Below are 21,730 nucleotides of genomic sequence, written 5' to 3'. Positions count from 1 at the left end.
CACAGCTGAAAGGAATTAGATGGCCTAAGTAACCCCTTAATGATGGTGGAGCCAGGCTGAGAAGGAACACGCAGGGCTAATATAAAGCCAGCAAGCTGGTGGCAGAAGGGGGCTGTAGTGAGGGAGCCTACAGCCAATCTCTGGATTTTAGAGAGGGAAAGAAGGAAACCTAGGGGGAGAGAGTGTAGGAAAAGGCTCAGGGGGAGAGAGTAGAATCTCAGAGTTATGAATACCTCGGGAATGGAGGTTGTTTGTAACTCTGAACAAAACATTATAGATGTTCTTTCAAAGGTTTACAACTGAACATTGACTTAATGCAGCTTCGAAACTTTACTATGCGGAAGAAAAATACTGCTTTTAACCATCTTAAATGAAACAAGCACAGAAACAGTTTCCTTACTTGTCAAATCTCTTTTTTTAAACCTTCACTTTATTTTTTTAGTAGTTTACATTTAACACAGTACTGGGTTGTTTGGGGGTTTTTTGGTCTCTGCTGCTGCCAGATTGTGTCCTTCCAGCTCTAAATGAGGTATATGGTTGACCCGTCAGTTTGTAACTCTGGTGTTAGTACCTCTGAGTTTCTACTGTAGCAGCAGAGCTTGGTTTCTGATTGACGGGTCCCTGGTCTGGAACCAGGAGCAGAGGGTCAGCCCGGGTTCACCTACCAGCCAATGACGAAGTGGCATATACTAGGCAGTGGAGACAAAGACTGTCTGGGACAGTCGTCGAATGGGACTTTGATACCTGGAAGGCGAGGACTATAGTGACCTGGCCGGAAGGCTCAGTCAAAAAGACGGAATACCCTGAGTCACAGAGAGAGAGGGGCCATGCTGCAAGGAAAGGGGTGTCTTACCTGGAAGGAGCTAATCCCCTAAACAGCCAGGAGGAGGTCCCCTAGTGGTGAATGGTACCCCATAACAATAAGCAAGAGACAAACAGAGAGGGCTTAAAATATTAAAAGGGAAACACACACACACAGAGAAAACAAAAATGAGGGGGAAAGTTGCATGGTACATCCTTTTCCAACCATCACTCCTGGCTGTAAATAGCTCAATAAGGCTCTAAGCCTGTTTCTTTGTCAATAAAACACCATGCATACTTCAAGTACTATAGAAATAATACCTAATAACTTGGTCCAATTCCAGAAGTCATTTATGCGTACAAAACATTTAAGCTACATTTTTTCAGGTTCCTAGGTAAGTAAAGTATTGTAATCTCAAATCATTTCTAGGGGGAAAAAAATCAATAGGAGTTTTATAAAGGCTTAATTTTAAACACTAAAATCACAAATAAAATAAAGTTAAACTAAAACCTTGAAGAGAACTGTAGAATGTTACTATATTTGGGTGCTTCATCTTAGCCAGAAGAATTACTTCTTTCTGAGATGCTTCTTTTTCTTTCACAGGCATCTAAAGTGAGTTTAAAAAACAAACAGTAAAATGCCAATTTGCTAGTAAAACTTTTTTCTATGTAAAGCTCAGATCAAAACAGCCCTAGAAGATCCCATTAAATACGTGGTAGTGGATCTAAATGTTGCAAAAGTTATTTAAAGGGTTTTAATCACCATTTTAAAAAATATGATGCATATACAGTGAGAAATACAAGTTCTGATATTTGAAAATATATTGACACTTTCTGACATTTTTAGACTCTGATCCTGAAAACACTTAAGCAAGTGTGTAAATTTACTCATGTGAGTAGTCCTAATTAGTCAAAGGGACTTTTCTCACATGAGTAAAGTTAGTCCCAGGCTTACGTATTTGTAGGAGCAGGACCCATGTGACTTTTGTTCTTGGTGTGTGTAAGTTCATATGAACAAAATACAAAGGAAAAATATTTTAAAATACTCCTCTTAAGTGTTATCCACTCTTCCAATATTTTGGGTGAAAGCCTAGCACCACTGAAGTCAATGGCAAAACTCCCATTGACTTCAGTGGAAATAAGATTTCACCCATGGTGTTTTTCTTGAAGCACCAGATCCTGAAGTCTAGTGATTTCTTGAGAATCTCATCTTTCATTTGAAAGTTGAAAATGTAACATATTTGTACACTGGAGGGTGAGAAACCAAAAAGCAAATAAAAAGAACCCAAAATCTATTGGGTTTTTTTTTTTTTTTTAAGTCTTGTAATTTTTGAACATGACTCATGATTTTTGAATGCTCAGGCTTGGCAATTTTTTAAAATTATTTATCTTAAAGCTGTGTACAGCCAAAATCTGAAGTCTTGTATTCCTGGCAAATGTTGATTATTGTATTGTTGGTGAATACAGTTTAGAGAAAATTTGTACAGCTTTTGTAATTTTTAGGTTGTAAAGTCTCTGGGTTTGAGTATGAAAGTTGTATAAAGATTTTCAGACCTGGACTATAAAAATGTATTCTTCTATTGCAGCTGCCTAATACATCGCACACACACTCATTCATATTAATCACTAAGAGGACTGCTCCTCTCCCCAGACTGAATTACTTAATTTTGAAAATAAGTGAACATTGAAGAAGCAGAGTAACACATCACAAAATATACTTCGTTCAGTTATTTTGAGAGCAGAAGCTTCATTTTAATTATATGTTCTATCATATTTTACTCACTGTCATGTTTTTAAATTACAAAGAAGTTTAGAAATGAATTAATTGAAATGGCTTGAAGATTAAAACATGTTCTGTTAATAAAGTTCAATTCATAGTTATCTTATGAGAGATTGAAACACAACAAGTAAATTAAATTTAAACAAATTTTGGTGGAGAAAATGGGAATACTCACAATTAGTAACCATTATACTTGGTAATAAATGTTTGGCAGGGATATGCCCATAATTTCTATACTTGTTCTCATACTCTACACATAGATAAGTCTGAACTAACTGGAAATATAGTGGGCATGTTTTTATTATGTTAGCTTTGTACATATAATCACGCTTGCAAATCACTACATTAATAGACAAACTGAACACAGTCTTTTAGAAATCTTAACTTTATATAGTCTACATACAATTGTAAAGGAAATAAAAAAACTCCTAAATTTACATCGTAGTAACACATATCATTATAACCAATTAAATAAAAAACATCAGTATTATATAGGGTTACTTTTGTTGTTTTTACCTTTGTTAAATTGATCTCTTTGATAACAGATTGGTGGTTATCTACCTTTCCTTTTGCTAAGAATACTTTGCCAAAGGCTCCTTCCCCAATCATTTTAATAATTTCATATTTATCCATGATGTCTTTGTCTTAAAGCAGTGTCTAAAATACAAAAAAAGTCCCAAATATGAGGGTCTCACAGGTAATCAGTGTTCTGAAAATATTCCAAGGGATTTCACACGTTGATGAAGTCACAAATTTGAAGAATTTAATCACAATCACTGTCACGAGCTGGGTTGGTGTGCAGTGTATTTAAACCAGTTTTTCCAAATGTAAGAATGCTAAGCCCCCACCACCTTAAGGAAAATAAACCAGTCACAACTCCCTTCAGTGCCAGATGCTGTTAGAAGTCCACTCAAGATGTGTTTCAGAGTAGCAGCCATGTTAGTCTGTATTCGCAAAAAGAAAAGGAGGACTTGTGGCACCTTAGAGACTAACCAATTTATTTGAGCATAAGCTTTCATGAGCTACAGCTCACTTCATGGGATGCATTCAGTGGAAAATACAGTGAGGAGATTTATATACACACAGAACATGAAACAATGGTGTTTATCATGCACACTGTAAGGAGAGTGATCACTTAAGATGAGCTATTACCAGCAGGAGGGGGAGAAAACCCTTTGTAGTGATAATCAAGGTGGGCCATTTCCAGCAGTTAACAAGAACGTCTGAGGATGTGTTGACACTAATGCTATAGGCATTAATAATATGACATGACTTCTCTTTCCTTATAAGCTTTGAGGCTCAGTGAAGTAGTTACAAGGTGTTATCACTGGCGTCTGGGTTAGCACCCACTGAAACGAATGGGGACGTTCACACTGCAGCTACCAGGCAGCGCTGGATGCCCATCTCACAGCCAGGACTGCGTTTGCAGCCCCTTCTGACAACCAGCTAGAGACTCGGACGCAAGCGGGGCTCTGGGACGATGGGGGGGAACCCGCACTTCGGGAAAGCCTGGATCCGACCGTGGGCGCCTGTATCAGGCCCCAGGCAGCTGCAGGCAGAAGGCAGGCCTGGGGCGGCCTTGGTTTGCAGCCGGCCCTACACAAAGTCTCCCTGTTTATCGCTATCTCCGCAGTTTTTGTTTTTTGGGGGGTAGGAGCGCTCTGTCGCCGGTGTCTCCCCCCCCACCCCACCCCCCACCCGCGTGCTGTGGGGGCCACGGGGTTATCCCCGAGTCCTCGCCCCGCCCGGCCGGGCCTCCCCGCCCCGCGCGCTCCGTTGCCATGGAGCCGGGACGCGCCAGGCCCGCAGCCCCAGCGCAGCCCCTCGTTCAGCCCCCCGCCCCGGCGGCTCTAGAGCGGGGCGCGTGGTACCTGTGTGCCGGAGCCGGCCCGGGTCCCGTGCCCCGCAGCAGTGAGAGAACCCAGGGGGTGGGGAGGAGGAGGAGCCCGGGCTCCCCGAGGGGGGAGGAGCCTGGACAATATAGGGCCCTGACCCCTCCCGGGATCCCCTAGCGCGGCCCCCTCACACAGGGGCCAGGGTCCTCACTGCATCCGCATCACCCACTGCCTCCCATCACCCAGTGTTGTCTGCACCCGCATTACCCAATGCACGTGCACCCCATCACCCACTGTATCCCATTACTCACTGCACCCTACCACCCAATGGATTCCCCACCACCCAATGCACCCCATCACTCAGTGTCACCTGCACCCCATCACCCACTGCACCCTGATCACCTAGTGTCCTCACTGTACCAGCATCACCCAGTGTACCCCATCACCCCGTGTCATCACTGCACCCCCATCACCCACTGCACCCCATCACCCAGTGTCCTCACTATACCACATCACCCAGTGTACCCTATCACTCACTGCACCCCCATTACCATATCACCCAGTGTACCCCATCATCCAGTGTCATCACTGCACCCCCATCACCTACTGCACCCCATCATCCAGTGTCCTCACTGCACCCCCACCACCCAGTATACCTCCATCACCCAGTATACTCACTACACCCTCATCACCCAGTGCACCTCAATCCCCAGTGTTCTGATTGCACACCCCCCATTACCCAGAGACACACACCCCCAATCACCAGAGTCCTCACTACATACCGAGACCTGTGTCTTCTTTATTACATCTCCCCCCATCGCCCAGTGTTCCTGCCCCAAGACTAGAATGGTCATTCCAATTGACGAAGATCTGTGTTCCACCTGCAACTCACAAAAGAGACCAGTGTCCCCTTCCCCTCACCACACACCCACACAGACACACCACACACACACACACACACACACACACGTCCTCTCTGCACATAAACCTACCACCACCATATTCAAGGTTTTCTGTAAATATCTTCTATGTTACTAAAATGAATAAACAAAGACAATCAAGTCTAGGGCATTTTCAAAAGATTACAAACGGGCTGGAGAGAGCCGTAGACCTTTATTAAAAGTTATTATAGTCCCTAAAGCTACCTTCAGGCAAAAATCAGTTATTCCTACTATAAAATATCTGTATTTTTAATCAAAAAGAAACACCTTGCATATTATTCTTTTAGTGCTACCATTCCTCACTTGCCACACTATGATCAATTTAAACAGTGTTGCTCTCCTGGACATTTCTACAGAACAAGCATATATATTCAATACTCAGATTTGTTCATTGGATTGGGGTTTTAATTTTTATCATGTAAATTTTTTCTCCATTCTGATGTGTATGAAACTTATACATTCAGAACTAATCAACTTGAAAACTGTTGATTTAGCATAAAAAATTAAAATCCAAACTTGGTGTAGAAACATTTAACAACTGTAATTTATATATTGTACATATAATTGTTACATTTTATAGTCTTTCAGTCACTGTATTTGGCCATCATCTTCAGTTCAGACACCCAATCTGGATCATCTTCCTCTTCAAAGTCCCTAAAAACAGATTAAAAAAAATAAATTCTCAAAGCTAAAATAATACAGTCATAAAAATCTTGACTACTATTTTTCCTTCTTCCATAATTATCCCACATATCACGCTGAATTACAGTCAAAACAACCTAATTACGAAAGATATATTCCTTACACCTTTGTGATTAGGGAATAGAAAGGAATTATTTTTTGAATTCATTCAAATTATAGCTTTCATAAGAGAACAAAGACAAGGGCCCAGATCCACAAAAGGGACTAAGGTGTTGCAATGCCGAGCATCATGGCATCTAACTTTTAGGCACCTAGAAAATTACAGGAACAACACTGTGATCCAGGAAGCCTAAATTAGGTACCTAGGCTCTTATACAACAAATGGGGAGAGATAGGTGGCTTAGAACGTGATCTGCAAAACCAGCATGCTAGGTGGAGAACCACATAAACCAAAAAATGGAAGATGCCAACAAGAGGAGTGTGTTCTAAGCCTTTCAGAAAGCCTTTGACAAGGTCCCTCATCAACAGCTCTTAAGCAAACTAAGGCCTTGTCTACACTACAGGAGAAATTCAATCTAAGCTACACAATTTGAGCTACGTGAATAGTGTGCCTCAAATCGATGTCACTTAGATCTACTTACCGTGGGGTCCACACTACGTGATATCAACAGGAGACGCTCTCCCATGGACTACCCCTACTCTTCTTGATTCAGTGGAGTATAGGAGTTGACGGGAGAGCAATCTGCAGTTGATTAGCGGGTCTTCACAAGACCCACTAAATCGACCGCCTCTGCATTGATTGCCACTCGTGGATCCTCTGGTAAGTGTAGACAAGCCCTAAGCAGTCATGGGGTAAGAGGGAAGATCCTCTCATGGATCAGTAACTGGTTAAAAGACAGGACACAAAGGGTAGGAATAAACTGTCCATTTTCATAATGGAGAGCAGTCCTCCAATTATCTGTACTGGGACCTGTGTTGTTTAACATACTCATAAATGATTTGGAAAGGGGAGTGAACAGTCAGCTGGCAAAATTTGTAGACAATACAAAATTACTCAAAACAGTGAAGTCCAAAGCTGGCTGCAAAGAGTTACAAAGAGATCTCACTAAACTGGGTGACTGGGCAACAAAATGGCAGATGACATTCAAATGTTGACAAATACAAAGCAATGCACATTGGGAAAAATAATCCCAGCTATACATACCAAATGCTGGGGTCTAAATTAGCTATTACTGCTCAAGAAAGAGATCATGGAGTCACTGTAGATAATTCCAATGTACATTGGGAAAATTAATCCTAACTATACATACAAAATGATGGGGTCTAAATTAGCTCTTACCACTCAAGAAAGATCTTGCAGTCTACGTGTATAGTTCTCTGTAAACATCTGCTCAATATGTAGTGGCAATCAAAAAAGCTAACAAAATATTAGGAACCCCTAAGAAAAGGATAGGAGTACTTGTGGCACCTTAGAGACTAACAGATTTATTTGAGCATAAGCTTTTGCGAGCTACAGCTCACTTCATCGGATGCATTCAGTAGAAAATATTCTGAACCATTAGGAAAGGGATAGATAATGAAATAGAAAATATAATGCCACTATATAAATATATGGTGTGCCCACACCTTCAATATTGCGTGCAGTTCTGGTCACCCCATCTCAAATAAGATATATTTGAATTGGAAAAGGTACAGAGAAGGACTATAAAAGTGATTAGAGGTATGGAACAGCTTCCATATGAGAAGAGATTAAAAAGACTGGACTGTTCATCTTACAAAAGAGATGACTAAAGGGGAGATATGATAGAGGTCTATAAAATCATGACTGGTTTGGAGAAAGTAAATGGGGAAGCATTATTTACCCCTTCACACACCACGAGAACTAGGGGTCACCCGATGAAATTAATAGACAGCAGGTTTAAAAACAAACAAAATGAAGTGCTTCTTCACACAACACACAGTGAACCTGCAGAACTTGTTGCCATGTGATGTGGTGAAAGCCAAAAGTATAACTGAGTTAAAAACAAATTAGATAAGTTCATAGATGATAGGTCCACCAATGGCTATCAGCCAAGATGGCCAGGGATGCAATCCCATGTTCCAAGTGTTCCTAAACCTCCAACTGCCAGAAGCTGGGACTGGACGACAGGGGATGGATCACTCAGTAATTTCCCTGTTCTGTTAATTCCCTCTGAAGCACCTGGCACTGGCCACTGTCAGAAGACGGGATACTGGACTCGATGGACCATTGGTCTTACCCAGTATGACCATTCTTATGCCAACAGTGAACAACAGTAAGGAAATCTGTAATTTATTTAATTTTGACATCACCAGTACGTATAAAAATGGTACTTATTAGCAAATGCACAAGTGGTACAATAAAGAGGAAAAAAGGTTCATAATATAAAATAATAATTCAGGAGAGAAAACATAGATGTATAAGTCAAAAATCAGAAATGTCCAAAGTGTCAAAACAGCGTAGGTAGGCATCACACACTCTAAGGCCATTCAATAGTCTTGGGGTCAGCAGTGTGAAGTCTGAAAAGTCCTCCTGACAGACCAGGAAGAGATAAGCAGCCATTCAGTAGATGTGCGGCATCCCAAACCACACTGCAGCCACTCGACAGCTGTTCCTGAGGCTCTGGGTATGCTCACTTGCCGCACACCTCACAACTTCACATCTGAAATGGCTGCATTTGCACCAGAAGCTTGAAGCCAGTTAGTCTCTCATCAGGCTGAGTGATGAGGAAGGAGTTTCTTACAGTGGGAGCAGCTCATTCCCATTTGGCTCGCCACAATGTGGCAAGTATGTGAAATATGGTAGTGAAAAAGTACTTTGAATTTTATACTTTAGTAGCAATAGCAATAAATGTGGTTAGATAAAAGAGGCATGGATTTATATGCTGAAAAATGATAAAACGTTCCACATTTTCATGAGAAAAGGTTATTTTCTTTTGCTCTAACAAAGCTAAAGAAAACCATGACAGCTGAATATAATTTTCAAGCTGTGTTGGAACATACGTGTCTTCTTCATCAGATCTTGGTTCAAGCCTCTCAGAATCCATTAAAATGGCTTCACCTTCACCATCTATTTCATCAGATACTTTGGTTTCCTCAGAAAGTGGACCTCTCAATAAGTCTTCAGAGGCTTTGAAACAGGGGGGGCGGGGGGGGGGGGAGACCCACAATAATTTAGTGTGAAAAAAAAAAGCTAGAAGTGTTTCAAAACCAAAATCAAATGTCCATAAAATTCACACCTCCCAATGCCTCACCAGTCCCCCAAGTTTTGAATATTGCTCCTAAATTCTTTCTACCGCCCCCTTTGTTAACTCTTCCAACCAAACTAAGCTCCATAAATCATAAGGTTTGTCTTCATTGTAGTTAACCCAAGTCATAACTTGAGCATTTAACTTGAGTTCCATTCACACACAAAACCCTTTAATTTGAGTGTGGTAGTATTTTTTAATTTGAGGTGACAAGCCTTTTGGCTATAGCTCAAGTTAGCACAATTCTTCAGCTGCTAACACAATTGCTCTGTGTTGCTAATACAATCACCCTGTGCAATAAACCAATCATTCTGTGCAGCTAAGGGCATGTCTACACAGCCGACGTTAAAGCACTGCCGTGGCAGCACTTTAACGTGGCTATGTAGTTGTGGGCTGTAATAAAACCACCTCCACGAGGGGAATGGCTACCAGCGCTATCTACACTACCACTTTACAGCGCTGAAACTTGCATTGCTCAGGGGTTTTTTACACACCCCTGAGCAAAGAAAGTTTCAGCACTGTACGTGGCAGTGTAGACAAAGCCTAAGTGTTGATTTGCAGCATGGTTGCTTTGACCTGAGCTAGGCTAACTCAAGTGGCGTTAACTTGGATGTAGATAACTCGAGTTAACCCTTCTGTGAAGACATAGCTATTGGTAATATTCACCCTACCTTACTCCTGGAAGAATTCTGGGCCACTGCGCAATACAGAATTTCCTTTTCCCAACAGAAATGGGTTGCAGTGCTGTTGGCCACCATGAGCGGCCGCTAGACGTGACAGAGCCCAGCTCACACACAGAAGACACTGCTCGGGGGAGGGAGAGGGACCTAGAAGCTTCCTGGCAGCTAGAGTTCCCAGCACACCCTGAGGGAAGGAGAGGGCGGCACGCAGGAAACTGTGCAAACCTGGGACCAAGCATCAGCTTGTTTCTCCCTCTGGATCCCTGGGTTCTGCGGCAGGAGGGGGGCTGGTGGGCACATGGCTGACCTCTGGCGGGGAGGGAATGGGTGCCTGGGCTCGGCGGGGGGTGCAAATATCTGGGAAAAGGGGGGCCCATGGCTGGGCTTGGGGGACAGGGTGTGGGTAACTGGGCTCTGGGGAGGAGGGGGTTTGGGTGTATTGGCTGGGGGGGCGGGGGGCACCGCAGCTGGGCTATGCGGGGGAGGGGTTGTAGGCATCTGGCCCTTTGCTGGGCTCGGAGGGGGGGAGGGAAGGGGGCAGAGAAACAGGAATTGAGTTGTCATAGGAGTTTCTTTAACTCTCTACTCCTAGGGAAATTTTTGCGTGTGTCTGTATTATTACAAACATATTTGCTGACAGGTATTTTGAAATAAATTACCAAAATAACTGAAACTAACATGATTATCTAGTGTTATTTTGACAAATAAAATTTGCAGAATTTTTAATTTTTTGGAGCAGAATGCCCACAGGAGTAACCTTGCTTCAGGTGGCCCATGTAAAGGCCTTCCCACCACTTACGTTCAAAGAACCTTTTTGTACTGGGTGAATTTCATCTTATGTATTTGTAGGGCTACACACATCCTAAGAGAGAGTACACATACTGCCAAAATCAGGCTCCATGGTCCAACAACTCTTTTGTTTCTCAGGCAAATTAGCCTGTCTGAATTTAGCTCTCTCAAAATTAACAACCTCTCACTGCTACCATATGAAAAATCAACCAACATCAGCACATTCATAGATTTTAAGGAGACAGAAGACCATTATGATCATCTAGTCTGACACTCCACATAACACAGGCCAAAAATTTCACCCATCAAATCATGTATCTAGCTCAGAGTTTGTGGCTGAGCTAGAACATATATTTTAGAAAATCATCCAATCTTTATTTAAAGAGTTCAAGTGATGGAAAATCCACCAAATCCCGAGGCAAGCTGTTCCAATGACTACTTACTCTCACTGTTAATGTGTATTTTATTTTATCCGAATTTGTCTAACTTCAACTTCCAGCCATTGGATCGCATTGTTCCTTTATCTGTTAAGGAACACTCTGCTATCAGAAATTTTTTCCCCATGTAGTACTCATAGACCTCTTAACATTCTCTTTGGTAAGCTAAATAAATTGAGCTTCTTAAGTCTTTCACTGTAAGACAGGTTTTCCCAAACTCAAATCATACTTGTAACTTTTTCCTTAAGCCTTTCTTCAGTTTTTAAATGTGGACAAGCAAAGAAAGTATAAAGTCAAATCATAAACTGGACACAAAGAAAGACATTCTCCTATGCCCACAGCATCAGCACAGGCTTTTACACTCTTTGTTAAATGAGTAGTTAAACAAGCTAATAAAGCAGTCTGCAAAAGAATGCAGGGTAGAATCAGACTCTGGCACCTGGTCTACACCTAAAAATTAGATCAACCTAGCTACATTTCTCAGGGCTGTGAAAAATTTCAAGCCCTGTGCGACATAGCTAGGTCAGCCTAACCACTACTGTAGATGCAGCTAGGTCAACAGAAGAATTCTTCTGTCGACCTAGCTACCATCTCTCAAGGTTGTGGATTTACTAGAGCAACAGAAATACCCTGTCATTGTAGCGAATGTTTACACTACAGCAGCGTAGGTGCAGCACTGTAGTGCTTGTAGTGTAGACATACCCTGGGGCCATGGCTTCCCAAAGCTCTGCCACTTGTACTAAAGCAGCAGCAAATCTGCTAGAAGAAATTCTTTTTATCTTACTCTTTCAGGATCCTGCCTTCCAGAAGGCTGCCATGGACATGGCCACCAAAAGCGGTAGGTGAAAGTGTGGGGTCAAGAGATTACGTACAGACTTGCAGCTGTGTGGTAAAATTTCTCTCATTTGTTTTTAATAGTCTAACTTTTGTTTAATAAAATGATTTTAAAATAAATCTGCTGGGATTTTGAAAGTCAAACATATAAATAATGCTATATAATGAAAAACTTTGTTCACTATGGATCTGATTTTCAAAATGTCAGTTTGCCTGTAGACTCAGGATTTACCTGGTTTATAGATAGTGTAGGTTTTAAATGCTAAGCTGATATCAGCATTCTTGAGAATATTCATCAAGGTGTGAGGAGTTTCTTTTATCCACTGCTTACGTGGCTTATCTTCACTGTATTTTATAACACAGCCACCTAGTAAAAACATCATTAGTATGTTTCAGGGTATGATTTGCTAGCTACATAAGATACCATTAATAAAATGAATTATAGAGATATCTACTAGAGAAATAACAGAGAGGTGTGGTCTGGAGGTTTGAGCTTATAGCATTATTGCCCAGCTGCCCAGACACATAGTCCTTTAGTTGGTGAACTGATGCTGATTGTGTTAGCACTAGAGCAGAATGAGGGTACTGAAGGCAGCAAGAGATTCTGAATTCTGTTAGGAAGCCAGCAGAAGCCAGGACCAAGTGTAGAGGCATAACACCTCTGCCTGGATATCATATGCCTCTATGAATCTCATAGGATGGAGCCCGGGGGGCCAGTTCTGCAGAAGAAAAACTCACTCCTATAGCGGAAATCAAGGGAAATGCATGAGTCCAAACATGTTTAGTTTCCATTCCATGGCCTGGTGTATCATCTGCTCCCCCAACTTCTGGAATTTTCTGACCATTAATATTTTGATTTTGTAACCAAATGCTAATGCTAGTTTTCACATTTATTTATAATATATATTTATCCCATCATAATAATTATAGTCCTATAAGTATGAACAAGGCATCCATTACTGCAGTATGTGGGTGCACTGTACAAGGTAAAATCTGCACATTTTTCAGTAAAGGATCTGTGCTGAACTGTTCCTATTGAGAGTTATCACAGCAGGACATAGAAAAAGAGTCTCCGAGACACAGTAATTAGAGCCTAGGCCATTTAACCCTTTGTCAATGGTAATCAGCACTTGAATGACCTGCACGTTAGTTGAAAACAGCGCAGAAGCTGAAGCACAAATGTGATATGCTCCCACCAGCCTGCTCTACTCAAAAAATGGGAAGCTGAATTCTGCATCAACTGAATCTTACAAGTAGCTCTCACGGTTAGCTCAATGTGGAGCACGTTAAAGTGATTTAGCCTCATGTAACAAGGGACATAACTGTGATAAAGGCACAATCTTTTGGTCAGACAGAGATGACGACCATTTTGCTGTCAACACTGCTTTTATCACTTGTGGCTCTTTACCACACTGCTGGCATCTCTCTCAGACTTTTAAAATCACACCTTAAAAATCAGACACCTATTCTCTTCTGCATTGTTTACTTCTTCAAACCCTTATTGGTATGGTGGTTTTTGTCATTATTAGATATCCCTTGCATAGTGCTGTCATTTTCTAAAAAAATCATTTTTTACAACACCATTAAGAAGCCTGCACATTTCTTGTATGAAAAAGAAATAAAAGTCAACTGTAAATACATTCAGTCTGATCTTACTTTTATCCTCTTCAGCTGTAAAACTGGAAGAAAGCAAGGATGCATTTTCCAGGACATTTACCACTGTATTGGACACTCCCCTTTCCCAATGTCTTCTGTGGGGACTTGGCGAATTTGCATTCTTTGGGGGGACTTCACAGTTTTCTGATGAAACTGCCATGAAAAAGAAAGCTGATTACTAGCTTCTAACACATTTCTATGCTCAAACAAAATATTATAATGAGCAATAAAGTACTCTAGCAACACTGAGATTGGACACTATGGGTCAAAATGTGGACTTAATGGAAGTGGGTGTAACTCCAGTTTGGTCTCATGTGTTAGTTTATTTTTATTACATCAACTGTTTTCAAAGAACCTGCTTTTCTAACATGGTGGGCAAGACTTTAATCTGAAATATACAATAATCATCCCTGTATATCAAAAGGTTTGCATGCAAGTGTACTGGCACCTTTTTCTGTAATTACAATGTTGTGTACTCCACATATTTAAGTTAAAGATTTAGCTGTCTGTACAGCAGATCAGCATCACTATAAAGAAGAGAACTCGTAAGCCTTAGAATTCAATGTACATTACCCTCTTCACCAGCTCCTCTTTGCTTCAGTGTCCTCTCACTCAAGCGCTTGGTAATGTTCTCTAGTTCTGAATTGCTACCTGCACTACTTTGATCTTCATGTTGCTTTAAAAGGCACAAGGACAGCATTAATCATTACTTGTATTGTTAAAGCAATTAAACAATAATCCTTACAAGTCTTTTTTGGTATATTTTGAACAAAAATACTAGTCAAGAATTTTAAAGTTAATACCACTGAAACCAAACCAGCAATTGCACTGCACTTCCCATACCCCATTTCATACTGTATGTCCCTTCTTGACAGAGAGTCTGAATTTCTGACACTAAGCATAAGTTTAATTACATAAGGCTATGCATCTTAATTTTTTTAAGCAGAAGCAATATGATGGAGAATGAATAGGTGGGGCTGGATTGGATGAATGAATAGGAATTGAGCTGGAGAACAACAAGGTACACCCAAACAGGAAGCTCCCAGATTGACAGGTCCATTAAGAAACTCAGCCAAGGAAAGGAAATGAGCCCTATTGGCAACATGTCTCTTTTCTATTTTGAAAAATACAGTCACTGGGCATGGTGTAAGCTCTGCTAAAATTTGCTCAGAAGTGATCTTTCAGTCATTTATGACTTAATTTAAATTAATTACCCCTCACCCCAAATCAAGCATGGGCACTAGTTCCCAGAGAGGAATATGTCCAAGCTAAACTGTTTCTGCTGTGGCTTGTTCAGTGTTTTTGTTTTTAAAGCAAATGGACATGTGTATTTTTATCCACTCTCCCATAACTCAAACAACTGGAGGGATTTTTGCTAAAACATAAAACAAAATCCACCACCAGGTAGGGACTAAACACGGAAAACGCAAGACCCTAAGCCAAAAATTTCAGAAAACCATAAGGATATGAAGCTGAGATTATATCAGAAAATGTTGCAATTTTAACTGTAGCAGATGTGGACAGTACGTACTATAATAGATATGCGGGTGACATGTTTATATGAATACCACTACAATTCACTCCACTGCTGATCTAGCAACCTATGGATTATTAATGAATACAGTAACTGGTCTGCAACAACAATTTGCTATATGTATTTTAAAAAATAGGGATTATATTTTTATTCATATTTGAGTACTTACCCCATTATTAGAACGTCCACCTGTTCTGACAGCACCTGCTAAATTAATGGACATGTTCAAAAATTAAATCCACATTTGAGGTAAGCAGCTGGAGTAAAGTGGTGCTCATGAAGGTAAGAAATTAACACCACTGAGCCAGGCATTTTGAAGGAAAATTCTGTGAAAGTTTCTTCACTGCTCTGCCAATATACCTCAGTCCCATCTTGAGAAACTTCTGCTATTTAAGTCCCCTGAACCTCTCTGTGGAAAAAAGGAACTGTTGATTGTCTGTGATTATGCACGGGGTTTGAGCAGTGGGTAAATATCCCTAAGGGAAAGGAAAAAAAAAACAAACCAACCACACACAGGGTTTAAACTAAGAAGGTATGCCAATAGGACAATTTACATGCCTGAAGTTATGCACATGAGCAGAAGGCCCTCATTGAACTGGAGCCTCAAACCAGACAGTGATACTTTTACCCTTAAATTTATCACACAAAAGTAGAGTACTGCTTACAAATAAAATATGTGGCACATGAACTTTTCCTTCTTGTGCTAAAAGATATCAGATAAATTTGTTCCTTATGGTAAAGGATAAAATTGTAGTTTGCAAAAATCAAAATACCTGCTAAACTCTGGAAAGCTGAACTATATAGCACCCTTACAGGTTCAAGATTCCACATTTAAAAATAATCAACTTTATTCTAAAACATAAAACTGACATATGTTCTTTAACGTTAGATTCTAAGATACATTTTTATGAAATGCAGTATCAAAATAAGTCATTTATAAAACCATTCTAACAAAAAATTACCTTTTGTTCCTCCTAAATCACCTGTGTGTTTCTTTGTCTCCTTTAATATTTGTTCAAACTCAGCTGTCATCTGGAAATCGTACACAAAGATTCTATGTAGTGTGCATATTTTAATTTTTTTTTCAAATTACTCAAATTTTGTGTTAAAAATATAGCTAATCAACAGGAACAAAAGCACTATTGCTTCTAGTTAGCAATAACTACCCACTACTGATTAAATCATAAATTAACACCAGTGTGGTTTTTTATTTTAAAAATCCCTCATCAAAACTCCACTTTTCGGAGAAGACTATACGTGTGTAGGGTTCTGCAGTTTTGTATCGGTTCCATCACCTAGTCATTTTGGCCCAGACCCTCAAATGTATTTAGGTGCCTAACTCCACTTGATTTCAATGGGAGTTAGGTGCCTAAATACTTTGAAGATCTGTGCCTTTGTGCTTTCTGAATCTGTCAACTTCGTCAGTTTCCTAGACTGTAAACTCCTCTGGACAGACACAGATTTTGTATAATCCTAACCACATCACCACAATTCAACATAAGAACAGCAACTCCCCTACAGTAATAATTCTGATTTGTAAACCTGTATTAACAGAGGATGGTGACTAATTTTTAACAGTCTTTAAGTAGGTCCCCAAATAGTAATTTTTCAGTAACATAAAGACATGGCAATATAGGTATTTGAGTTAGCCTCTAAAATGTTGCACTACTTTTAAATTCTGTTAATTGGAGACAAAATAAAAGTACACTATACCTCTGCTGGCAAACAATTTTTGATAAGTTTTGCTAAGCAGCCTCTTGCAAGAATAGTACTGGCGGATGGCCGGTTCTTGGGATTTCTCTTAAACATCTGTTTTATTAAATAATGAAGTTCATAGGAGTAATGAGATGGAAGTGGATTGTAGGATCCTTTACATATCTTAAGGATGAGATGTTTCCAGCTATTGGCTTGAAACTAAATTTGAAAGAAATTAATTTTAAAGCCTTGAAAGCAAATATGAAGGGAAAGAAAAGCTGACATAAGGTAAGAGTAATGTTAACGTTTAATTATTTCTACAATAACGCATATTGTGTAACTGTATGCTATCTGTTCAGCCAACGAGTTTTGAAAACCTCAGGTCTCTAGTGCTACTAGGGCAAGTATTTACCTTCCTGCCTTTTGTCACTTAAACAGTCACGAACACTGTTTTTGATAGTTAGTCAGTACTACCTTTTATAAGTAGTATTTCTAGTAATGATGTAATAGTGACAGTTTATTCTTGATATTGTAACTGTAAACATGGACGTAAAGCCTTCTAGACATGAAACTTCAAGGAACAACAATATTTTGGGAGAACTTGTGGCACCTTAGAGACTAACAATTAACTTAGGCTTGAATAAAGACTGGGAGTGGATGCGTCATTACACAAAGTAAAACTATTTCCCCCATGTTTATTCCCCCCCTCCACTGTTCTTCAGACGTTCTTGTCAACTGCTGGAAATGGCCCACCTTGATTATCACTACAAAAGGTTCCACCCGCCCCCCGCGCCCCCCCCCCACTCTCCTGCTGGTAAGAGCTCACCTTACCTGATCACTCTCCTTACAGCGTGTATGGTAACACCCATTGTTTCATGTTCTCTGTGTATATAAATCTCCCCACTGTATTTTCCACTGAATGCATCCGATGAAGTGAGCTGTAGCTCACGAAAGCTTATGCTCAAATAAATTGGTTAGTCTCTAAGGTTCCACAAGTACTCCTTTTTTTTTTGCGGATACAGACTAAGATGGTTGCTACTCTGAAACCTAAGAAAAGGATAGTGGTCGGAGAGGCATAGCTCAGTGGTTTGAGCATTGGCCTGCTAAACCCAGGGTTGTGAGTTCAATCCTTGAGGGGCCATTTAGGGATCTGGGGCAAAAATTGGGGATTGGTCCTGCTTTGAGGAGGGGGTTGGACTAGATGACCTCCTGAGGTCCCTTCCAACCCTGATATTCTATGATTCTAAGGATAGGTGATAAAACAGAAAATATCATAATGCCATTATGTAAATCCATGATATGCTCACACCTTGAATACTGCATGCAGTTCTGGTCACCCCATCTCAAAAAAGTTGTATTAGAATTGAAAAAAAATGCAGAGAAGGTCAATGGAAATAATCAGGAGTATGGAACAACTTCCATATGAGAAGAGACTAAAAAAAAACTGACTGTTCATCATAAAAAAGAGACAACTAAGGCGGGATATGATAGAGGTCTACAAAATCACAAATGGTACAGACAAAGTGAATATTTACCCCTTCACATAATGTAAGAACTAGAGGTAACCCGGTGAAATTAATAGGGAGCAAGTTTAAAACAAACAAAAGAAATACTTCTTCACACAACACACAGTCGATCTGTGGAACTCATTGCCACAGGATGTTGTGAAGACCAAAAGTATAACTGGGTTCAAAAAAGAATTAGCTAAGATTGGATGACAGGGATGGATCACTTGAAACTTCCCTATTCTGTTCGTTCCCTCTAAAGCATCTGGCAAACTCCACTGTGAGAAGACAGGATACTGGGCTAGATGGAACATTGATCTCAACTTCTATTGCCATTCTTATTTGGTGAGTGTTTTGTTAAATATATATTAATTTTCTACTTGTTGTCTGTCATAATCAGTTTTTTAAAATGGAATAAAACTCAATGAGAAGAAAACACTTAAAAAACCTACATGTGTAATTACCAGTTAATCCATCCAACTTAATCTAACTGCTAATGAAGTTTCAGAGTTCATTAGTACTGGAAAGTTTATATAACAAAATTAGAATTGTTTTGATACAAATAAGCACGCTTACCGGATGTTTAAGAGCACAGAGCTCATATAAAATGCATCCCAGGGACCACATATCACTAGAAATATATATATAAAAAAAGTCAAAATAAGTAGTTAACCAACAATTACAATTCAATGTCACATTTAGCAGAAGTTATGTTAATTGTTCAACTGTTCAACTATATGCAAATAAAAAAAATACATTTAACTTAAGATGAACAGAAATATTCACAGAATATAATAGGATACAAAACTGTGTGCTTGACCCTAACAGCATCCCAGTACAAGAGGGCAAGGTGCTCTCAGATATCTGGTACAGGTTTCAGCTGGCTTAACCAGTTCAGTGTACCCCCAATTTATTAATGTCAAACTGTATCTGATGTGTGTCACCTAAGGTATCATTGGAAAACTAACAACACACTGATAATATTCTTGTGGGATGTATGTACGGTAAACACCCAAGGGACATTACAAATGTGAAGGAAACATGGAACTCAAATGTATTTACCAGGCAAACCTGGGGAGGGGGTAAACAGGTTACTCCCAGACAAAGGGCAAGCCAGGTGTCATCCAAGTCAATTAGCAATCATATGTCAAGTGGCCATTCATTTGCATGGGGAAGGCAGAAACAGATCTATTTGCATTTTAGCAAATACCAGTAGGGGAAGAAACCAGCATGAAACTTCCTTCAACAGCAGACTCCATGTCTCCTTCCTCACAGCTTGAATGAACTTTATTTGGGGGGAGGCAGGAACTTTCACAAGAATCTATGTCAAAGGTTCACTGGATTATAAGAGAGAGTGGAAAAGAATTCCAAGTTATCTTTTACTTAAGACGACAAAGGAACTGAGCACTTTGCCTTTGCAGAGAGATCCTGATCGAGGATGTTGGGGAGAGGGAGAGCCATATTGCTGGAAGGAGGTGTGGTAAGAATCTTGCCTTGAACTGAGACCACAGTTTTGTTGTCTTAGTCTTTAGCAAGAGTTTTTCACGGCTATTTGCTTGTAACCATTCCTAACACTATGCTTTACATTTTAACTCACTTAAAATCCTATCTCCTTTTGTTAATAAATTTGTTTTACTTTTAACCTAAACCAACCCAGCTCTGTGTTTGAATTAAAGTGACTGTTAACACCAGTTAAAGTGACAAGCTGTGCATTTTGTCTCGTTAGAGGAGCAAACGAACCTTATTATTCCTCTGAATGGTTCCGGAAAGGGCTGGACATTGCCAAGCACATGGTTTTGGGAAAATCTGAGACTCAATGTGTTGGAGTCACCTGGTTAGTAGTAACCAAGGTTGATGGATACCAGAGTGGGGCTGGGATGTTACAAGCAGACTACTGGAATTAGAGTGCTGAGCCAGAGCTGCTTAACACAAAGACACACTGTACATTTGTCTGCTGGCTGTCGGTGTCCAGGCGGTGAGCTACAGCAGCGGAGAATTTAAGGCAACCAGAATTTCAGGGCAGGCAGTGACATAACCACTCACTAGTCTGGACTGCATTGTCCCAGAATAAGACTATGTGTTTATCTTTTTAGGTAATGAGAGTAAAGACTCTTGCTTACCCTATCTGATCAGGAAACAGACCAAGAAAACTCATCGATAAGTAGTGGAAGCCAATCTACAGTGGAAGTTCTCTTTTTGTTAGCATTTCTCCTGATTGACTTAGTGCAGCAAAATTACTCATGCTCATTGCAGCACACACGCTACAGCCAGCATAGGCAGGCACTCTCCCACCAGGCTGTTTCATAATACATCAGCCATTTGCAGCATTGCCAACTCTCACAAGTAGCGATTCTGACCACTACCGGAGCTTATCTCAGGAGAGCGTAAATCCCCCTTTAATTGGCTGCCTTCCCCATTTTCCCACCTCCTGGGGAAGAGCACCCAGTGAGGGTTGCTTCAGGAAACATGCAGAGTTCTCCCATCAAGAAGGCAACAATTGACACCATTCTCACAGGGGAAGGAGCAGGGAGGAGCAGATAGAGCCCAGAGGCTCAAGACAGTTCTGCTTCCCCCTCCCTCATGTGAAAAATAGATCCATCTGCGCTCTGTTCTTGACATGGGAAAAGAGATGGAAAGAACCATGGAGCTGCACCCCCCAAGCCTGGCAGAGGGGGCTAAAAAAATCTTGGAACTGTAGGAGGAGCAGAGATGCAATGACAGGCAAATGGCAGATGTCTGATCTGAAGAAGTAAAGCTGATGTGACGACTAGGGACTACAGTAGAACCTCAGAGTTACAAACACCTTGGGAATGGAGGTTGTCCGTAACTCTGAACAAAACATTACAGACTTCAGCCACTGGGGGAGGGATGTCAGGGATCCAGGCGGGGAGGAGTCAGGGCTTCTGACCCTTGGGAGCACCAGGGCTCGGGGCTTCAGCCCCGTGGCTCCACTCCCGGTTTCAGCCTCGCAGGGAGCACTGGGGCTTGGGGCTTCAGCCCTGTGGTTCTGTTCCCAGCTTCTGCCCCGGAGTGGGGGCAGGCGCTGGGGCTCTCACTATGGGGGGAGTGCTGGTTCTGAGAGGGGTTTTTGTGTCTCCGCAGCTGCCTGATTACTTCTGGTTCTAGAGGGTGTCCAGTTGACAGGTAAGTCCGGAACTCTGGTGTTATATTTGAGGTTCTACTGTACATAATTAATTACTGGGCTGCGGGACGGGAAGATGTGCCCCCCTCAAATCCCAAGGTGGGAAACAGATTAAAATGTGGGGGTTTGTGTAAAAGCTGGAATCTCTGCACATCAGTCAACCAGTGAGAGCTCCTGGAATGGGCAAGAATGA

General features: G+C 40.9%; 2 protein-coding genes across 11 annotated transcripts in view; both read right to left on the bottom strand.

The window, feature by feature from the left end:
- The window catches only part of NEK5 (NIMA related kinase 5), a 42,347-nt gene extending 37,724 nt beyond the window's left edge, over window positions 1–4,623 (bottom strand). The window contains exons 1-3 of the mRNA XM_037893051.2: window positions 4,453–4,623; window positions 3,098–3,238; window positions 1,313–1,409 (exon numbers count right to left, since the gene is read on the bottom strand). Coding sequence (XP_037748979.2) covers window positions 1,313–1,409; window positions 3,098–3,214 — 214 coding nt within the window. The 5' untranslated portion in view covers window positions 3,215–3,238; window positions 4,453–4,623. The remainder of the gene's footprint in view (window positions 1–1,312; window positions 1,410–3,097; window positions 3,239–4,452) is intronic.
- Window positions 4,624–5,510: 887 nt separating this feature from the next.
- NEK3 (NIMA related kinase 3) overlaps window positions 5,511–21,730 on the bottom strand; it is a 33,053-nt gene continuing 16,833 nt past the window's right edge. For 4 of the 10 annotated variants that reach the window (XM_037893019.2, XM_037893026.2, XM_007068073.4 and 1 more), the window contains exons 8-16: window positions 18,972–19,026; window positions 16,909–17,109; window positions 16,158–16,227; window positions 15,365–15,402; window positions 14,235–14,337; window positions 13,662–13,814; window positions 12,238–12,372; window positions 9,021–9,147; window positions 5,511–6,011 (exon numbers count right to left, since the gene is read on the bottom strand). In XM_037893019.2, coding sequence (XP_037748947.1) covers window positions 5,942–6,011; window positions 9,021–9,147; window positions 12,238–12,372; window positions 13,662–13,814; window positions 14,235–14,337; window positions 15,365–15,402; window positions 16,158–16,227; window positions 16,909–17,109; window positions 18,972–19,026 — 952 coding nt within the window. In that variant the 3' untranslated portion in view covers window positions 5,511–5,941. The remainder of the gene's footprint in view (window positions 6,012–9,020; window positions 9,148–12,237; window positions 12,373–13,661; window positions 13,815–14,234; window positions 14,338–15,364; window positions 15,403–16,157; window positions 16,228–16,908; window positions 17,110–18,971; window positions 19,027–21,730) is intronic. The other 6 variants (XM_043532507.1, XM_043532513.1, XM_043532505.1 and 3 more) reach the window with 3 other exon arrangements.

This window comes from Chelonia mydas, chromosome 1, assembly GCF_015237465.2.
Source record: "Chelonia mydas isolate rCheMyd1 chromosome 1, rCheMyd1.pri.v2, whole genome shotgun sequence".
Classification (NCBI taxonomy): domain Eukaryota; kingdom Metazoa; phylum Chordata; order Testudines; family Cheloniidae; genus Chelonia; species Chelonia mydas.
The sequence above is the reverse complement of the archived record's forward strand: the minus strand, read 5'-3'. Positions and strand labels throughout refer to the sequence as shown.